Source organism: Garra rufa, chromosome 14 (assembly GCF_049309525.1).
Source record: "Garra rufa chromosome 14, GarRuf1.0, whole genome shotgun sequence".
In the NCBI taxonomy this organism is placed as follows: Eukaryota; Metazoa; Chordata; class Actinopteri; order Cypriniformes; family Cyprinidae; genus Garra; species Garra rufa.
This window is the reverse complement of record NC_133374.1, coordinates 15,799,233-15,817,745: the sequence shown is the minus strand read 5'-3', so window position 1 is coordinate 15,817,745 and position 18,513 is coordinate 15,799,233. Positions and strand designations below refer to the sequence as shown.

Genomic DNA, 18,513 nt, shown 5'->3' with positions numbered 1-18,513 from the left:
ATGAAATAAAAATTTTATTAAAAGTAAATGGTAATATATCAAACAAGACCAAAATATAAATATAAACAGATCAAAAACAAATAAAAATGCAGAAAGCACAGATTAATTGCACAAGCTTTTGAATGTTAACTAACTGGTAATTTTTTTTTATTAAACTGAAATAAAAATTAAATTAAAACTAAATAGTAATTCGTAAAAAGAACAAAAACTGATAAATTACAAAAGCATATAAAATTTCTACTCTGAAATTTCTAAATAAATTTCACAAGTGTTTGAATGTTAACTAACTATTAATAAAAAAAAATTGAACAAATTAAAACTGAAATAAAAATGTAATTTAAACTAAACGGTAATATATAAGTTACAAAAGCACAAAATTACAACTCTGCGATTACAAGAACTAAAAATGAACAAACTAAAACTGAAATAAAAATGTAATATATAAAAAGAACAAAAACTAATAAAAAATTACAAAAGCACATGAAATTACTACTCTGCGATTGCAAGATTAATTGCACAAGCTTTTGAATGTTAACTAACTGGTGAAAAATGAACTAAAACTGAAATTAAAACTAAATATTAATATATAAAAAGACAAAAAAACTAATAAAAATGACAAAAGCACATAACAAAATTACTTCTCTGCAATTACAAGATTACTGGTAATTTGGAACTGGTAATAAATCAAAACTAAAACAAACTGAAATAAAAATTAAATTAAAACTAAATGGTAATATATAACAAAAACTATTACACAAAGTAAATTACAAAAAATACACCAAAAAAAAGTACAGTGTGTGTGTCTCACAGACCCTGCAAATGTTCTGAGCTTATACTGTACTCATAATACCTTTGCTCTTCCAGTGCTGATCAGAAGCGTAACCAAGATGCCCAGCGCACTTGCGGTTGAACTCAGCCATGAGTGAGCGGTAGGGGTTTCTTATCAACAGTATTGCTGAGTCATACATCTCTATATCCCGCTGGCCGCTCTCATGTGTCTTCACACAGATGGTTCTTCCACTCTTCCAGTAATCTTTCTCACCCTTGAAGCCTGCACAGTTGGGAGGAGAAAAGGATTAGAATATACAGCCAACTGCATGTGGCGGCCGCTCAGTGAATCCAAACACATATGTTCCAGAAACTGCATCAAAAATGGTGTTAGTCCAGGCATGGGCTCCACGGCCCCCCTCAGGCAAATGTGTCAGGTTCTGTGATGGATTTAAAAAGGCACTGTGACTTTCAAGGCAGGTCAAGTTCTTTAATGATTGAAAAAAAAAGCTCAATAAAGTTTGGCATTTGAAAGAAAAGAGAAGGTCAGCTGTGCCCAAATGCACATTATCACGCGATCTGAGATTGCTGCATGGTGGGAGTTGAAGAAAAATGTTGGGAAACTTTACAAAAAAGGCTCTGGTGATTTTAATAAATCATTCCAAAACTTCTAAAAAAAAAAAAAAAACCAAAATGATTGGAAAACTAGTATTTTCACCAGCTAAAATAATGTTTAGTCAGTTATTTCTATCTTTTTCTTTCATGTGTCAGTAGGAAAGATCAGTTCACTTTTCCAAACATTTATTTTGCCATTAATTGTAATAATCCAGTGAGAATTTTGTTTGCACAAGGAGTCAATGCTCCACACAGAGATCTGATCTCATCAGAATGATATGAAGAAACAGAACAAACTGAGACAGACTAAATCCAGAAGAACTGTGGCAACGTCTCCAAGATGCTTCAGGAGACCTACTTGCAAAGCTACATGAAAACACTTTGCGCAAGTGCACCTAGGGCAAAAGCTGCTTTAAACAATAATTTAATGGAAGTTAAATTATAAAGAAGATCTATTTCTGACATTATTTTTGACCGCATCTTCATTTTACAGCATTTTTACACAAGTGCCTAAAACTTTTAACAGTACTGTAGCTTTGCAGGTAGGCTTCTTGAAGCATCTCGGAGACATTGCCACAGTTCTTCTGGATTTAGTCTGTCTCAGTTTGTTCTGTTTCACCATATATACATAATCTATTTTCTAAAGTATGTCCTTAGTAATGTGCAATTAATACCATGACCTTGTGGTGGCAGATTACACTTTCCATTAGAGACATCAGCCTGTTTATGTGCAAAAAGATGGCAATGATGATACATTCATCCTATCCATTGTCTGTGCAGTAATATTTTTCAGAGTGGTTTGAATTGCGAGAAAGATTGCTTCTGTCAAAGATGCTTGCAAGCTTCTAAAATGGTAAGATTTATGATCACTGATAAAGTGGTAATACTGTTACCTCTATTGTAGAGTGTGCCATCAAAGTAGTAACTGCCTGTGTAGTAGCCTGTGGCAAGCTCGATCAGATGCCTCACCCAGGTGTTCCCCGCACCAGGAAAACTGGACAAAGCCACCAGTGAGCTGGACTTCTCAGGTAGAAACTTCTTCTCTGTGCATCTGGAATCTGGACAGTAAGACATTTCTAATATTTATTTGGCACTTAAATAAAGTAAGTTACCATATAACAACTAATTATTAATCAGCCAGACAGTATTCTATGGTTAAAAAAAAAGCTATGAAACCATTTGCAAAGGGTTATATGATAAAACTAGAACTTGTCTTAATCTTAAAAATGAATACAATTATTTTAAGATGTACATTAAAATTGTATTTTTCATTATGCTGTGCTTTTCAAGCTGTTCAAGTAGCACATACAGCTCTGCATCGCCTTCAGACGGATCCTGGTGGTAGGTAAGAATAGCTAAAGGTTTTTTTAAAGGGATAGTTTACCCAAAGATGAACATTCTGTCATTAATTACTCACCCTCAGGTTGTTCCAAACCTATAAGATCTTCGTTCATCTTTGGAACACAAATTAAGATATTTTTGATTATATCCAAGAGCTTTCTGACCCTGCATAGACAGCAATGCAGCTGACATGTTTAAGGCCTAGAAAATTTGTAAGGACATCATTAAAATAGTCCATGTAAGTCCATCAGTGGTTCAACCGTTATTTTACGAAGCTACAAGAATACTTTTTATGCAAAAAGAAAACAAAAATAATGACTTTACTCAACAATTATTTCTTTTCCACGTCAGTCTTCGACACGCGTTAATAAGAGTACCACAAAAAAATATTTATTTATAAGTATTTTTGTTTTCTTTGAGCACAAAAAATATTCTCGTAGCTTCATAAAAGTACAGTTGAACCACTGATGTCACATGGACTATTTTAAAGATATTGACAAAAAAAAATCTCGATGTTTTCTGGGATTTTATCAATAATGATAATTAGATTTATTTTTGCTGGAGGTGTTATTGTGCTGGTATCTTACCATGGACAGCTGACTCTTAATATTCTTTGTGGTTAGTTTACAGCAGTGATAGAAATTAATCTTTTCCAATAAGTTTAAATGCATTTTTTTTTTTTTACCTTTTTGGGCATTTTTACCTTTATAAAGCCATTTTTTAAAAGTGCATAATTTTTGAGTCAAATTCTTACATTTAACCAGTCAACTACAATGATGAGACATTTGGGCTGTTACCAAGCAAATGAAATCAGTATCAACAAAATTCATCTTTAAGTGGCATTTAGCCGTATTTACACACTGTTTAATGCAGCTCAGAGGAACATGGAATGCTGTAACCTGCAGTTACAAATACATCAATAATGTTTTGATATTTTAAACATAAAATGTTGAATACTGATATTTGGAATTATTTTAAAATTAAAAGATCCTTTAAATGTGAAATTAAAACCGCCAGCAAGTCACTGTTAAGTGAGTCATTGTATCTGAACCAGATCATTTAAACGGTTCATTTATTCAGGAACGAAACACAGTCATGTTCTTTAGAGACACAAAACAGAGCTGTGGCTGTGTTTGGAATCATTTTTGTTGCCAAAATAGAGCAAAAACAGGAAATACAGTGTCTAAAACGTCAGTTAATACTAACTTCTTGTTTATTGAACTGTTGTATAAAATCAATATCACATTTGTAATGCTGATTTTGGAGGGAAAAAAACTCTCTTCGCATTTTATTGATTAACTATATGAAATGATATAAATACATACATTTTATGCCCCCATATCTTAGATCAGTGGTTCTCAATCCTGGTCCTGGGGGACCCCTGCTCTGCACATTTTGCATGTCTCCCTTATTTAACACACCTGATTGAGATCATCAGCTCATTAGTAGATCCATGAACTGAACTAACAAGCTGAAGATCTCAATCAGGTGTGTTAAATAAGAGAGACATGCAAAATGTGCAGAGCAGGGGTCCTCCAGGACCAGGATTGAGAACCACTGTCTTAGATTATGTGATCATTCTAAATGCATTTTAACAGACTGAATCATGCAGTGAAAGAATACACACTAAATGTGCAGATGCACTAGTTTAACCTATAGACTTAATCATGCAATGTAATGTTTGTTTGCTTTTCATAATATACTCGATAATGTCAAATCGCACATCGTTAAAACAACAGTTACAATATTATTGCAGACAATATCGCACATCCCTATTCTTTACTACCTTTCTGGGCCTTAAACATGTCAGCTGCTTTGCTGTCTATGCAGGGTCAGAAAGCTCTTGGATTTCATCAAAAATACCTTCATTTATGTTCCAAAGATGAACGAAGGTCTTACAGGTTTGGAACAACATCGAGGTGAGCAATTAATGACAGAATTTTCATTTTTGGGTGAACTATCTCTTTAACAACAATTGTTAACAATTGTCTTTCTTGTGTTGACGTGCCTCCTATTGCAACAATAAGTTGGGGAAAGAAAGATAAAACCATTGTATTACAGATATTTACTTGGTAAATTTGGTCCATTTAATTATGACTGAATACAAAAAAAAACAATAATTGAAATATACAGAAATGACCGTTTCCTTGTGGTAATGCCTGGTATTGCAGATAGTTCAGCCCCACTATAATTTGATTTCTTGCGCTCCTTTTAACTTGCCATTGTCACAGAGTTTTTGCTTTAGGAATGAGCTCATTTTATATGTTACTTAATTAAGCAGGGGCGTTTCGACGGCGGAACATTCAGCTGCACACAATTCCACGATCATTTTTGATTTATAACCGAATGACTGGCGTACGAATGGATTTCGTGTGTACGTTCGTTTCTCTGAATCGCTCTTACGATCAAATCAGAAAAGTTCTTAGATAAAATCAAGGATGGTTTCTACGCAAGTCTTTATAAATGAGGCCCCAGCTCTTGCTTATTCTTTTTCAAGCAGTGTCAGTCTCAGATATATGGGTGCTTTACAGAAATGCGGATGCCTTTAGGCTATTATGTGTTGTTGGAAAGTTTATCATTGCAAGGTATACCTAAAAAGGTATTATTCACTTTTACTGTCTTTCGTGGCTTCCCAAAGAAACAATCTTTGAATTGAAGGAGCAGACGGCCTGTTTAATTCTATCATACATCTCAAGGCTGAGCTCTATGTGAGAAGAATAAACTGCCCGTGTGGGGAAATGTGAGCACAGAGGTAATTATTAAGATCAGTGAGAAGGTTTCCACAGAGTCTTACCTTGAACAGGTGTCTGATAAACCTGGAGGAAGAGCTGATGGGAACCCAGGATAGGCAGACTGCTGTTTTCCACAGCACAGAGCTCCTCTTTCACCGGCTCGTGAAGAGTGAAGCGCGGGGTGGCGTAGCCGCAAAAACAGTCGGGCTTCCTGACCAGGGCCAGAGGAAACTCCTGATAAGAGAGAGAGAGAGTGAATATGCATATGAATGACACCAAGAGCCAACCTCAATCCATACTTTAAATTACAACTATTTTGAGTTATCATTATCTGAAAATGCTCTCAAGCAGTGCAATTAGTTTCTCAGCTAAAGATGAGGAAGAATCAATTGACCATGTTGCCAGAGTGCAACAAAGCATGACCATCTGATAAAAAGGGCTCAAATTATACCGCAATCAAGGCGATAAAACTGTGTAGAAGATTGATTACAGAGCAAATTTGTGCTCTCTGGAGACACATTAAAGTTTAAACAAGCAGATTGTGTTCAGAAGTGTGGGAAAAAATATCAGGTTTGCACCTAGCAGAGCAAGAGACCATATCCAGTCCACATAAATCTAGTATTGATACAGTCAAAAAAAAGAGTCAGACCTGATCCATGCAGGTTTCAATGCACCACTGGGAGGTGAGATTGGGCTGGGCGGCATGAGCCAGGGAAGCTGCTGTTGTGTTGTCAGGTTTTTTGAAGCAGCCTCGGTAGCGCACGTTCCTGTCTGAAGGCAGAGGAGAATGGAGAACATTGCTGATTGACAGGAGAAAAATAGTGTAGGAACAAGATTTTGTGCCAACACTCAATTCATTGCTCTAAGGTTTGGAATGCTGCAGTGAATGCGTAATTAAGTATAAGAAGAGAAAAAAAACTCATAGATCTTCAAAGAAATATCAAACAGTTCAAGGAATCAGGCCGTATGGGTAATGAGTGAACCGCAAAGAAGCCACATTTCACAGAAATAGGAAACTACTCTATCTAGTGTGGATAAATTCATCATTTTTTTCCGAGTTGCTTCAGCTTTTTTCAAACCCTTTTCAGGCACAGCTGCATGTTTTTTAGCAGGTGCTTTCGAATGTAAGGGAAGGAATGGATTTGATGAAATTCACTATGCTGTAAATTGACATTTTGATTTCAAGCTTCCCAAGATAGCAGATGCACACAACGTAAATATTAATAATAATAATGTTTAGCTGATATACACTACCATTCAAAAGATTTACGGGTGTTTTTGAAATATGTCTTTTATGCTCACCAAGGCTTTGTTTATTTGATGTGTGAAATATTATTCCAATTTAAAATAACTTTTTTTTTTTTTTTTTTTTTTTGAATATGTTTTAAAATGTAATGTATTCCTGTGATGGCAAAGCTTAAATTTCAGTCTTCAATGTCACTTCAATGCATCAGAAATCATTCTAATATGCTGCTTAAGAAACATTTTTTATGATCAATGTTGAAAACAGCTGTGCTGCTTAATATCTTTGTGGAAACTATTAGGGATTCTTATTTTTACTAAATGATATTGATTATTCCATCCAATAAATCACAATAAGCAGTGTGCTTTGTTACTTTTGATACGGAAGTCTCAGATTTCAAATTCTGTCAATTTTTTTTATTTACAGTATTCAAACAATAAATGCCTTTTTGGCGCTGTTTAATATGTGGAGTGAGAGATTGCTGTAGCGCTTCAGTTTCAAGAGAATTGTCAACTGACCGGATCATCTCCTCTGTGTTAATACCAGTTTTAAGATGAAAGCGCGAATAAACATCCAAAGGTATGTTAATAGAAAGAGTACAACTTACCGAAATACGTATTCTGTCTCATGTAATCGCTCAATAGTGTTTCAACCGCTCAGTATAACAGCTTGTAAACAATGTCACGTAATGTCACATTTACCTCAGTAAAAAACATTCGTGACCACTCGTTAGTCAGCCCGAAAAATCTCTAGATGGGAGAATTTTGCTAAATATATGCACCATATAATATATTCATATACAATTATATATAACTGTTCTTCAATATTTAATTTATGTTTGAATAAATACATCAAGTTTTTATGACAGGCACCATTTAAATGTTTATATTTTAAAAAACAAAACCATGATACTTTTTTCAAGATTCTCTTGAATGAATACAATGTACAAAAAAATTTTTTTTTTTGTAATATTATAAATGACTTTACTGTCAGTTTTGAGTGTTTGAGATACTATTATGAATTTTATTGGTATTTTGAATCATTTGAATCATTTTTTTTATATTGTAGATTTTCATTCCAGTTAAAATTTGTATGTCTGTATGTGTATATATACAGTCGTGGCCAAAAGTTTTGAGAATGACACAAATATTAGTTTACACAAAGTTTGCTGCTCAACTGCTTTTAGATCTTTGTTTCAGTTGTTTCTGTGATGTACTGAAATATAATTACAAGCACTTCATACGTTTCAAAGGCTTTTATCGACAATTACATGACATTTATGCAAAGAGTCAGTATTTGCAGTGTTGGCCCTTCTTTTTCAGGACCTCTGCAATTCCACTGGGCATGCTCTCAATCAACTTCTGGGCCAAATCCTGACTGATAGCAACCCATTCTTTCATAATCACTTCTTGGAGTTTGTCAGAATTAGTGGGTTTTTGTTTGTCCACCCGCCTCTTGAGGATTGACCACAAGTTTTAAGATCTGGGGAGTTTCCAGGCCATGGACCCAAAATGTCAAAGTTTTGGTCCCTGAGCCACTTAGTTATCACTTTTGCCTTATGGCACGGTGCTCCATCTTGCTGGAAAATGCATTGTTCTTCAAACTGTTGTTGGATTGTTGAAAGAAGTTGCTGTTGGAGGGTGTTTTGGTACCATTCTTTATTCATGGCTGTGTGTTTGGGCAAAATTGTGAGTGAGCCCACTCCCTTGGATGAGAAGCAACCCCACACATGAATGGTCTCAGGATGCTTTACTGTTGGCATGACACAGGACTGATGGTAGCGCTCACCTTTTCTTCTCCGGACAAGCCTTTTTCCAGATGCCCCAAACAATCAAACAAAGAGGCTTCATCGGAGAATATGATTTTGCCCCAGTCCTCAGCAGTCCATTCGCCATACTTTTTGCAGAAGATCAATCTGTCCCTGATGTTTTTTTTTTTTTGGAGAGAAGTGGCTTCTTTGCTGCCCTTCTTGACACCAGGCCATCTTCCAAAAGTCTTGGCCTCACTGTGCGTGCAGATGCGCTCACACCTGCCTGCCGCCATTCCTGAGCAAGCTCTGCACTGGTGGCACTCCGATCCCGCAGCTCAATCCTCTTTAGGAGACGATCCTGGCGCTTGCTGGACTTTCTTGGACGCCCTTAACAATGCAGTGGAAAGTTTTTTTCGGGATTAAGTTAATTTTCATGGCAAAGGACTATGCAATTCATCTGATCACTCTTCATAACATTCTGGAGTATATGCAAATTGCTATTATAAAAACTTAAGCAGCAACTTTTCCAATTTCCAATATTTATGTAATTCTCAAAACTTTTGGCCACGACTGTGTATATATATAGTTTCTAAGATGTCAGTTTTACATACATTCTAAATCATTAACATCTTAAAAACATCTAATAGACATCTATTTGACATCTGATATGAAACGTCCAATAGACATATTGCAGATGAGCAAACTACGTCTTGCAGATGTAAATCCAGATGTCAAATAGACGTCTCCGAGACGTATGTGTGCTATCAGGGATGATTAAAAAAAAGAACCCTGCCTAAATCAAACAATACATTTCTGCACCATTGTATAACTATAACAAGTGTGTATTCTGTATATAAATGTTTTCTCGACATAACTCTCTACAGAGCCTAGAGCGAACAAGCCCGGTGGAGAAACAGATTCACCTCATCGACAAATAACAGATGTGAGTGAATACTGTGATTTAAGACGTTTGTATCTGCATTAGAGAGTGTGCTCAGGGCCTTCATGACACTTTGTCACCTCTGCAGGGTAAACAAGCACTCTGTAACCGAAACCCCAGGGCTTTTGTTTGCCTCTCCAAATAAATGAAGAGGCCCTGCAGACCGCCGTTTGCTTTTGAAGCGATCACATGATTCTTTGTGAGGACCATAAATGAGGCACAGCTGCACGAAAACATCAAACAAAACACTATTAAAACAAAGCGCAGAGGAGCTCCGCAGGCCTCGGGTGAGTCTCTGAACTTCTTACTAAAATAGGAGGTAGACTGTTCAACTATAACAAAACAAGTCAGACCACGGTCAGGGACACAGGTGTGGAAAAGCGATTCTTTCTTTGGAATAATTTTAAATCGTAATAATATTTTACAGTATATTTTACTGTAGTTTTGATCAAATGAATGCCGCCTTGGTGAGCATAAGTCAGTTTTTTTTTAAATATATTCACAATTCTGACTAGACACATTTTTGCTCATTATGCGTTTTAAAGATTTAATTTGCCCAATTCAGCCGTACTATTTTAATTTTAGACCGCAGAAGGATAAGGTAAAATGATCAGACTCCTTTTTCTCAGGTTGAGAGGAATCTGTGTCACAGCTCATTAAAGAGTGTCACTGAAGTAATTTAAAGTGCTACGGCTGCCCCCGGTGTCCCCTTTACTTCACAATTTTTAGCATATGTTAGCATTACAATTAAAACAATCATTTAGAGACCTCTTTATGGCTTTTCTGTTGCATTGCATAAACATCTTAAAAGCAACGGCCCGAACAATGCAAAAATCCCTCTTAACAAGACATTATTATCTGCTACAATGGATAGCTTTTTCAATTTAGGCCACAAAACATATGGTCAATGCTTAATAGCTGTGTCTGTGAGTGTTGTGCTGGGCCGAATCCAGTTGGCCTGAAACTGCAGAGGGACACTGGGTCAGAACACCGAGGTCCAACAGCATGTGGAAGAGACTGATGAAGGAACCAGTTTCAAACATATGGCCACATCAAAAGCTCCAATGACAGACTGTGCATTACCAGAAGCAGTGCTGCTTTTATCTAAAGTATTTTTTATTTATTTATTTTCTATTTAATATTATTTAATATTTAATTTATAATTTTTTTTTTATAATTTTGTTTTATCACAAAGTCACAGAAAAAAAAATTAGAACTGTATTTAGATATATGCCACATTTTGTAACAGAGCAAATAATGCATTCATATTTACATTAATTCATCTGATAGATGCTATCAAAAGCATTATAAACATGTTTTATTAATTTATGGTTAATTATTTTAACGTTTTATTATTTTACAAAAACAAGTATTTCATTTGATTTACTTAATTATTTCATTTTATTTTATTGCTAGAAAATTACAATTAAGTCATATATTCAGACGTGTCAAATGTGGCTGCAAAAAGTGCAGACAATGCATTCATATTTACATTTATTTATTTGGTAAATGCTTTTATCCAAATAATTAGTTAAAGCTTTTTCTTTCATTCATGATGAATTCATGCTAGATTTTTTTTTAATTTAGTTTTTAAATGTATTTTTTAATAGAAAGTCCCAGAAATCAAGATTTTGAACTGTATTTAGATATATCCCCCATTTTGTATATAATGCATTTATATATGGGTCAAAGATGTTAAGATGCCCATGTCAAAAGACATTTACAAATGTGATTTTATGTCCATAGAAAGCACATTAAATGTAAGTAAAGTAAGGTTTCAAATAAGTTTTTTTCAAAATAAAATGTCAAAATTTGGTTGAAATAATGTTGCATTGTCATTCAGTGTAACACAATATTTATGTAAACATTATAAACAACATGCTTATTCTGACTTGTATATATTAAAATATATAAAAGAATAAGGGAGCATATTAAATTGTATTGTGTTTTAAATTAATAAAAAATTGTGGCAAATTTAAAAAGTTTTGAATTACAACTAATTAGTATTTGGGGTTAAAGTAATTAGTCTTTTAATATGTCATAAATTGATTTTTGTTGTAAATATGACCGACAAGATTGTTACACTGCATGACATTTTAGTGGCTGTCTACAGTAAATTAGGGAAAAATGTCTGATATTGCTATTAAATTACACAGAAAACTTTTTAATATTTTTGGTAAACAACAACAATTTAAAGCAGTATTACACTTATTGTTTTTATGCTTAACCCCTTTTTCATCTTTGACCCATTTACATGAATTCATCTGGCAGATGCTTTTATCAAAAGCATTAGAAACACTTTTTATTAATTCATGGAGAACTATTTTAACATTTTATTATTTTATTTTATAGATAGAAAATTACAGAAACCATGATTATTTATTTTATTTTATTGGGAAAAATTGAGAAAAACTGTATTTTATTATTTTAATTTATTTAATTGCTAGAGAATTAGGAAAACAGGATTTAATTTTATTTCACAGAAATCAAGATTTTGAACTATACTGATATGGCCCAAATTTTATAACAGGACTGCAAAAAGTACAGATAATGCATTCATATTTACATTTAATTTATAGTATTATTTATGTTTTTCTTTCAATCATCAATAATTATTTTTAACATTTTATTTTATTGCTGGAAAAATGCCACAACCCAGGATTTTAATCAGCATATATCTAAATATATTGGGGATATTTACAGTCAATATTTATTCTCTTTCAGAATGCTGTTTTGTATGCTTCCCAGTGCACTGCTAGCGCCATGCATGACAGGGTGAGAAGTTCCGCCCTGCATAAAGGTAAACTTATTTCAAGCACTCACATCTCCGCTGGCCAGGAAGAACCTCCTCCACCTTGTAAACGGACAGACGGGACACACCTCCACAGATGGCGCCCTTCTCGCCTTTGCAGTCCAAGTTACACTCCTCCTCTTTCATCCGAGCACTTGCGATGCGGTTGCCACAGTAACACTCGGACCCATATTCAAGGCCAGCGAACTGGTACCCGCTGTGTAAAACAAAACATTCAAAATCTAATTATTACTCACATGAATAGCATGAATATTTATAGCAAAACTCTTTCATTCCTAACACAAAACAATATTACATTTGTCATAATGAAAGAAATGCAAATGCTAAAGAGAGAGTTCATCCAAAAATGTATTTTCTGTCATTAATTTCTCACCTTCATGTCATTCCAAACCCATAAGACCTTCGTTCATCTTCGGAACACAAATTAAGATATTTTTGATGAAATTCGAGAGCTATCTGTCCCTGCATAGACAACAATGCAGCTGACACGTTCAAGGCCCAGAAAGGTAGTAAGAACATTGTTAAAAGAACACAAAAATACAGACTTTGTTCAACAATTTCTTCATGACGCATGCGTAAGGTGCTGTTGATGTTATTTTTGTTTTCTCTACGCACAGAAAGTATTCTTATAACTTCATAAAGCTTAGGTTGAACCACTGATGTCACATGGACTATTTTAATCATGTCTTAACTACCTTTCTGGGCCTTAAACGTGTCAGTTGCAATACTGTCTAAGCAGGGTCAGAAAATCTCTTGGATTTCATCAAAAATATCTTAATTTGTGCTCTGAAGATGAACAAAGGTCTTATGGGTTTAGAACAACGTGTAAGTAATTAATGACTTTTGAGTTTTCATTTTTAGGAGAACTATGTCTATGTTTTCAAATGATGTAAAAAAATAGATTCTAGTTTTGAATTGTATTTAGGGGTATGCAATATTGTATTTAAAAAAAAACTATAAGCCATTCTTAGGTTGATTCCCCCCTAACCCGCCCCCCGCAAGCAACGGTTTAGAGTACTTTGATGAATTAGTTTTTTTACAAGCAAGCAGATTTTCGTTTCACAAGATGTTAACTGACTGACTGAAGTTGTGTGGATTACAGCAATGTTTATCATCACTGTCATTCTGACGGCACCCTTTAACTTCAAAGGATCCATTGGTGAGCAAGTGATGTAATGCTAAATTTCCAAATCTGTTCTTTGGTGAACTGCATGTCAGTGGATTCTTTGGTTCTCCCAGAAAAGCACTTTGTAACTCACGCTAAAACCCTTAAAGGGTTAGTTCAGCTGAAATTGAAAATTTGCCCCTTATTTACTCACTCTCCAGGCATAATAGGTGTATATGACTTTCTTCTTTCAGACAAATGCAATCTGAGTTATATTAAAAATTATCCTGGCACTTCCAAGCTTTATAATGGCATGGGCGGGTGTTTTTCTTCAACAGTCCAATAAAGTGCATCCATCCATAATAAAAGGCACTTTTTATTATGAATGGATGCACTTTATTGGACTTGCTTTGGACTGTTGAAGAGAAACACCCGCCCATGCCATTATAAAGCTTGGAAGTGCCAGGATAATTTTTTATATTTTTAATATAACTCTGACTGCATTCGTCTGAGAGAAGTCAGTCATATACACCTAGGATTCCTGGAGGGTGACTAAATAATGGGCTAATTTTCATTTTTGGGTGAACTAACCCTTTAAAAAAAGACCAAACCTAGTAGGAATTCTGTTCAAGTCCACCAGCATCCATCCCTGCCTGTGAGCTCGAGGGGTTAACAGCTGGTGATTGGCCAGTTTGCTGAGCCAAACATCTGTCTCACCGTTCCCATACCCTGCTGTGCTAGCCTAAGCCACTTTGTAGTAGCAACCCTTCTCAGGGTGCCACTGCAGACCACCTGGTCAGCTATCTCACAGTAACAAGCCTGTCTAGGAAGCGCCTGCATACATCTCCATCTCATCTTTATCAATAAATGGAGACCTGTACAGGCTTCTGGATCTATGACACTGACTGCAAGTTGGCATCAACGGTTAACCACAATGATCTTCCTCCATCTCGAAGCTTTTGTCCTCTGGCCCTCTTGACTTTTTTGGAGATTGAAAAAAGGCGCAGCACGATTCCATTCAAGCATGTTGGAGTAGGGCTCAACAGGTATTAGCTTGAGCCCCTCTGCAAATTGTTTCCCTGATCCTCTGCATGAAACATGGCATTGGCACTGCCATGGCAACCCAGCCAGGGACATTCCCACTGTTAATCTGTGCTCTGAATTAATCGCTCAGTCTGAGCAGACATGTACCTGCAGACATTGAACAAGAGAAGATTTTTTCCCTGTCACCTATCAGTATATGACAATGCTGGGCTGGGATGTTAGATACTTTTCAGTCTGAGCAATCATAGAGTATTAATGAAAACATTTTCTTAGATATAAATATGCTGCATAAATATGGTGTCCTATTTTTACAGCATTAGAGGCCAATCCATTGTTTTTTAATGTGGGAACTTTTAGACATGTTTGATAAACTACACTACCAGTCAAAAGGTTTTGAACAGTAAGGTTTTTAATGTTTTTAAAGAAGTGTCTTTTGCCGACCAAGCCAGCATTTATTTGATCCGAAGTGCAGCAAAAACAGTGAAATTTTGAAAAAAAAAATCTAATTAAAATAACTGTTTTCTTTTTGAATATATTTCAAAATGTATTTTTTCCTGTGATCAAAGCTAAATTTTCAGCATCATTACTTCAGTCTTCAGTGTCACAAGATCCTTCAGAAATCATTCTATTATGATGAGTTGCTGTTCAAGAAACATTTTATTGTTATTATTATCAATTATTATGAATATTTAAAAACATATGAGTACATATTTTTTCAGGATTCTTTGAATAGAAACTTTCAAATATTAGGATTTATCTGAAATAAAAAGCTTTTGTAACATTATACACTTAATACTTTTATTTAGGAAGGATGCTAAAGGATGATAAAGACATTTATAATGTTACAATAGATTTCAGATAAATGCTGTTCTTCTGAACCTTTTATTCATCAAAGAAACCTGAAACAATTCTACGCAGCTGTTTTCAACATAATAATATTTTTTAGCAGCAAATCAGAATAATAGAATGATTTCTGAAGGATCATGTGACTGGAGTAATGATGCTAAAAAATCAGCTTTGAAATCACTGGAATAAATGACATTTTAAAATATATTCAAATAGAAAACTTATTTTATACAGAAAAATATTTCAACATTTTACTGTTTTGTTGTACTTTGGATCAAATAAATGAAGGCTTGGTGTGCAGAAAAGACTTTAAACATTTACATTTAAAACATTACAAAAAAAACATACTGTTTAAAACCTTAGACTGGTAGTGTACACTACCATTCAAAAGTAAGATTTTTTTAATAGAAAAAGGTAAGATTTGTCCAATCAAAAGTGATGAAAAGAGCTTTATAATGACTTATAAAATCACTTAATGTCAAATAAATACTGTTCAAATCAGTATACTAAAATGATTTTTGAAAAATCAAGTGACGCTGAAGACTGGAGTAATGGCTGCTGAAAATTCAGCTTTGCCATCACAGATATTAATTAAATTGTAAAATATATTCAAATAGAAAACAGTTATTTAAAATTGTAAAAATATTCCACAATATTGCTGATTTTACTGTATTTTAATCAAATAAATGCTGCCTTGGTAGACTTATTTAAAAAAAATCCTAAAACAAATCTTTCTTAAAATTTTTAAAAAAAGACTATTTAATAAATAATAAAATTATAATAAATCTATAATGAAATTATATATATAACAAAATATTATATAGTTAAAATTTTATTATATAATAATTATATAGTAAAAACTAAATATTTAATGATACTAATTCTGAGGCTGGTGTTCAATATATATATATATATATATTTTTTTTTTTTTTTTTTTTTACATTTTTTGTATTTGCATCCACTGGTCATTTGAAGTAACTAAAAAATTAATAGTTTGTTTGTTTGGTCTTTGTACAGTCTATATAGACCATCTGTAATGCAAGAACATAATATTGCCTTAAAGTTGTCAGCACTGTTAATTATATGATTTCTCTCTTCATAGGAAGTGACTATGTCAGCATGAACAAAGAAGATCATCTGCAGCGCATGTTAGGTTTCATGTTTTCTAATGGACTATTTAGATTTCCCCTGAACATTGCAAATGTCACCCAAGTAATTAAATAAACTCTGAAACGTTGGGGGTAATTACAGGAGGTCAGTCTGCCTCACACTTGTTCTCTGGTGGTCAATTATCCGCCGGCCTAAGAACTTGAGAAAGTGTATACTCCATCACGGCAGATAGATGTTTCTCCTCCAGCATCAGCAGAGTCCAGGTCCAGAGCCGTGCTCCATAATTGGGCCTGATCCAATTCCCAGCATGAGCTCCGCCAGCTGGCACAGGGATGCACACTGCATGTTCTTTTCCCTAAACACTGTTTCATTATTTCTTGATTTAAGATGAGCACCGAGGAGCCTCCAGGCAACAGATGTCCATCTGCTTTTCGCCTGCTCCGCGATTAAAACAAAAGCTGTGTGAATTTGAGTATACAGCGTATTAATCACATACCTTTCAGTACAGGTGTCCTGACACAACGTGCTGGTCATTTTCCGGAAGTCGTAAAACACCATCCCTTTGAGCGCCCGGTCTTTGCCGTCATCCAGAAAGCAGCCAACGTACGTGCCTGAGCGGAGAATAACAATCGCATCAGAAATTCAGAACGTGACCTTTTTCCATGCAAACAGATGGGAAGATTCTGCAGCACAGCTTGGAATGGAGATAATTGTGAAAATAAACCAATTATCATAAACAACCAATTTGTCATTCTGAAAAGCACACAGCTCATTTAGCACAGAGTTTCACCTTTGTGTCTGATTTTTCTTTTCGGCAGAACTTTCTCCACTCTGGATGCTTCTTGCTCCGACATGAGGCTGTGGAACCAGCGGCGTCTCAGATATCGGATCTCCTGGTTTCGTGAGATCAGCCATTGTGGCCCGGCGCTGTCTTCTGACAAAACGCTTTGGTATCCCATCCCCTTTCCGGCGAGCCGAGCACCCATTATTCCATAACTTGTCCGGAGGGCAGGCGCCTCCAGGGCCCTGGGAGGAGATGGCAAAGACGGCAATGGAAAGTAACTGCTCGTCCCACGCTGTGACACCACCAATCCGTGTCTCTGCAGAAGAAGGACGCTTCCAGCCATAATGTATGCGACACCGAGGAACAAGAAGAGCAGCTGAGTCCGTCGCAAGAAGCGCTGAAGCCTGTAGAAGGGCTTTGCCATGTTGCCCTCCTTCCAGGTTAGTGGAAAAACCTCTTGAGTCTACGATTTCATGCTGCCATTGTTCCAACAAAAAAAGGCAGAGACCTATTCCAGGTGCTTCATTCTCTAGCAAGCTCTACTACTGATACCTTATTCACATTCTGTTTAAAAACTCTTTGAGCGCAAAATTCCTCCGGCAAAATGTCCCGCCGTTTACCTGTGAGAGGATTAAGTGAAAACTCGGCTGTGGCGTTACATCCCCTTGATGACAGAAGTACTTGTGGCAGAATGTACTTGGAGCTCTTACGGCTCAAAGACTTCGGGGAACCTGGTGGGAAAATAGAAAGCAGTTAGACGCAAGTCGAAGAACATCTTTCACTTTTTTTATTTTCAGGGATAGACCGGAGTGCTAGAGACAAGAAAGAAATATAGAGAGAGTGTGTGGCAGTTATTCTGGTAGTATGTCTCCATTAAGAGGAGAGAGCAGGCCCTCGCTGGCTGGAGAAGCATTACCTGTTTGTGCTCCTGTCTGTCTTTATGAGTACACAGCAGATGTGAAAAGTCTAAGAGGGCACACTGCAGTCTCCTAATCGAGGCGGAAGCTATTGGAGGGCTAGGGGTAGGGGGTCTGACAGCCCCAGAGGAAGTATAAACCAATTGGGATTTTTAAAAGTCTGTGTGCGACTGTGCGTGTATATAACAAAGTTAAGTCTGTGGGAAAGTCATTTCAAAGTTTTTGACAACAAATGCAATTTCTTTGCAAATATGTTGCAATAATGTATCATATTTTCCAGAAACACATTAACCAACACAACTTTTTTCAACATTGTTAATAAAATCATCATGATTTTTGAAGGATTATGCGACATCGTAGACTGGAGTAATGACTGCTGAATTTTCCATCACATGAATAAATGATATTAAAATATAACAGTTATGTAAATGGTTTATATTTTTAGAAAATACTATTTTACTTTTTTTTTTAATCAAATATATGCAGCCTTGGTGAGCATAAAATAC

The 18,513-nt window shown here is 35.4% G+C and overlaps 1 protein-coding gene across 1 annotated transcript in view; it reads right to left on the bottom strand.

Annotated features, from left to right (window-relative positions):
• The window catches only part of LOC141285395 (sialate:O-sulfotransferase 1), a 32,812-nt gene that overhangs the window by 3,551 nt on the left and 10,748 nt on the right, over window positions 1–18,513 (bottom strand). The window contains exons 2-8 of the mRNA XM_073818409.1: window positions 17,097–17,821; window positions 16,803–16,917; window positions 12,213–12,397; window positions 6,106–6,227; window positions 5,519–5,690; window positions 2,277–2,441; window positions 851–1,051 (exon numbers count right to left, since the gene is read on the bottom strand). Of these exons, the coding sequence (XP_073674510.1) occupies window positions 851–1,051; window positions 2,277–2,441; window positions 5,519–5,690; window positions 6,106–6,227; window positions 12,213–12,397; window positions 16,803–16,917; window positions 17,097–17,514 (1,378 nt within the window). The 5' untranslated portion in view covers window positions 17,515–17,821. The remainder of the gene's footprint in view (window positions 1–850; window positions 1,052–2,276; window positions 2,442–5,518; window positions 5,691–6,105; window positions 6,228–12,212; window positions 12,398–16,802; window positions 16,918–17,096; window positions 17,822–18,513) is intronic.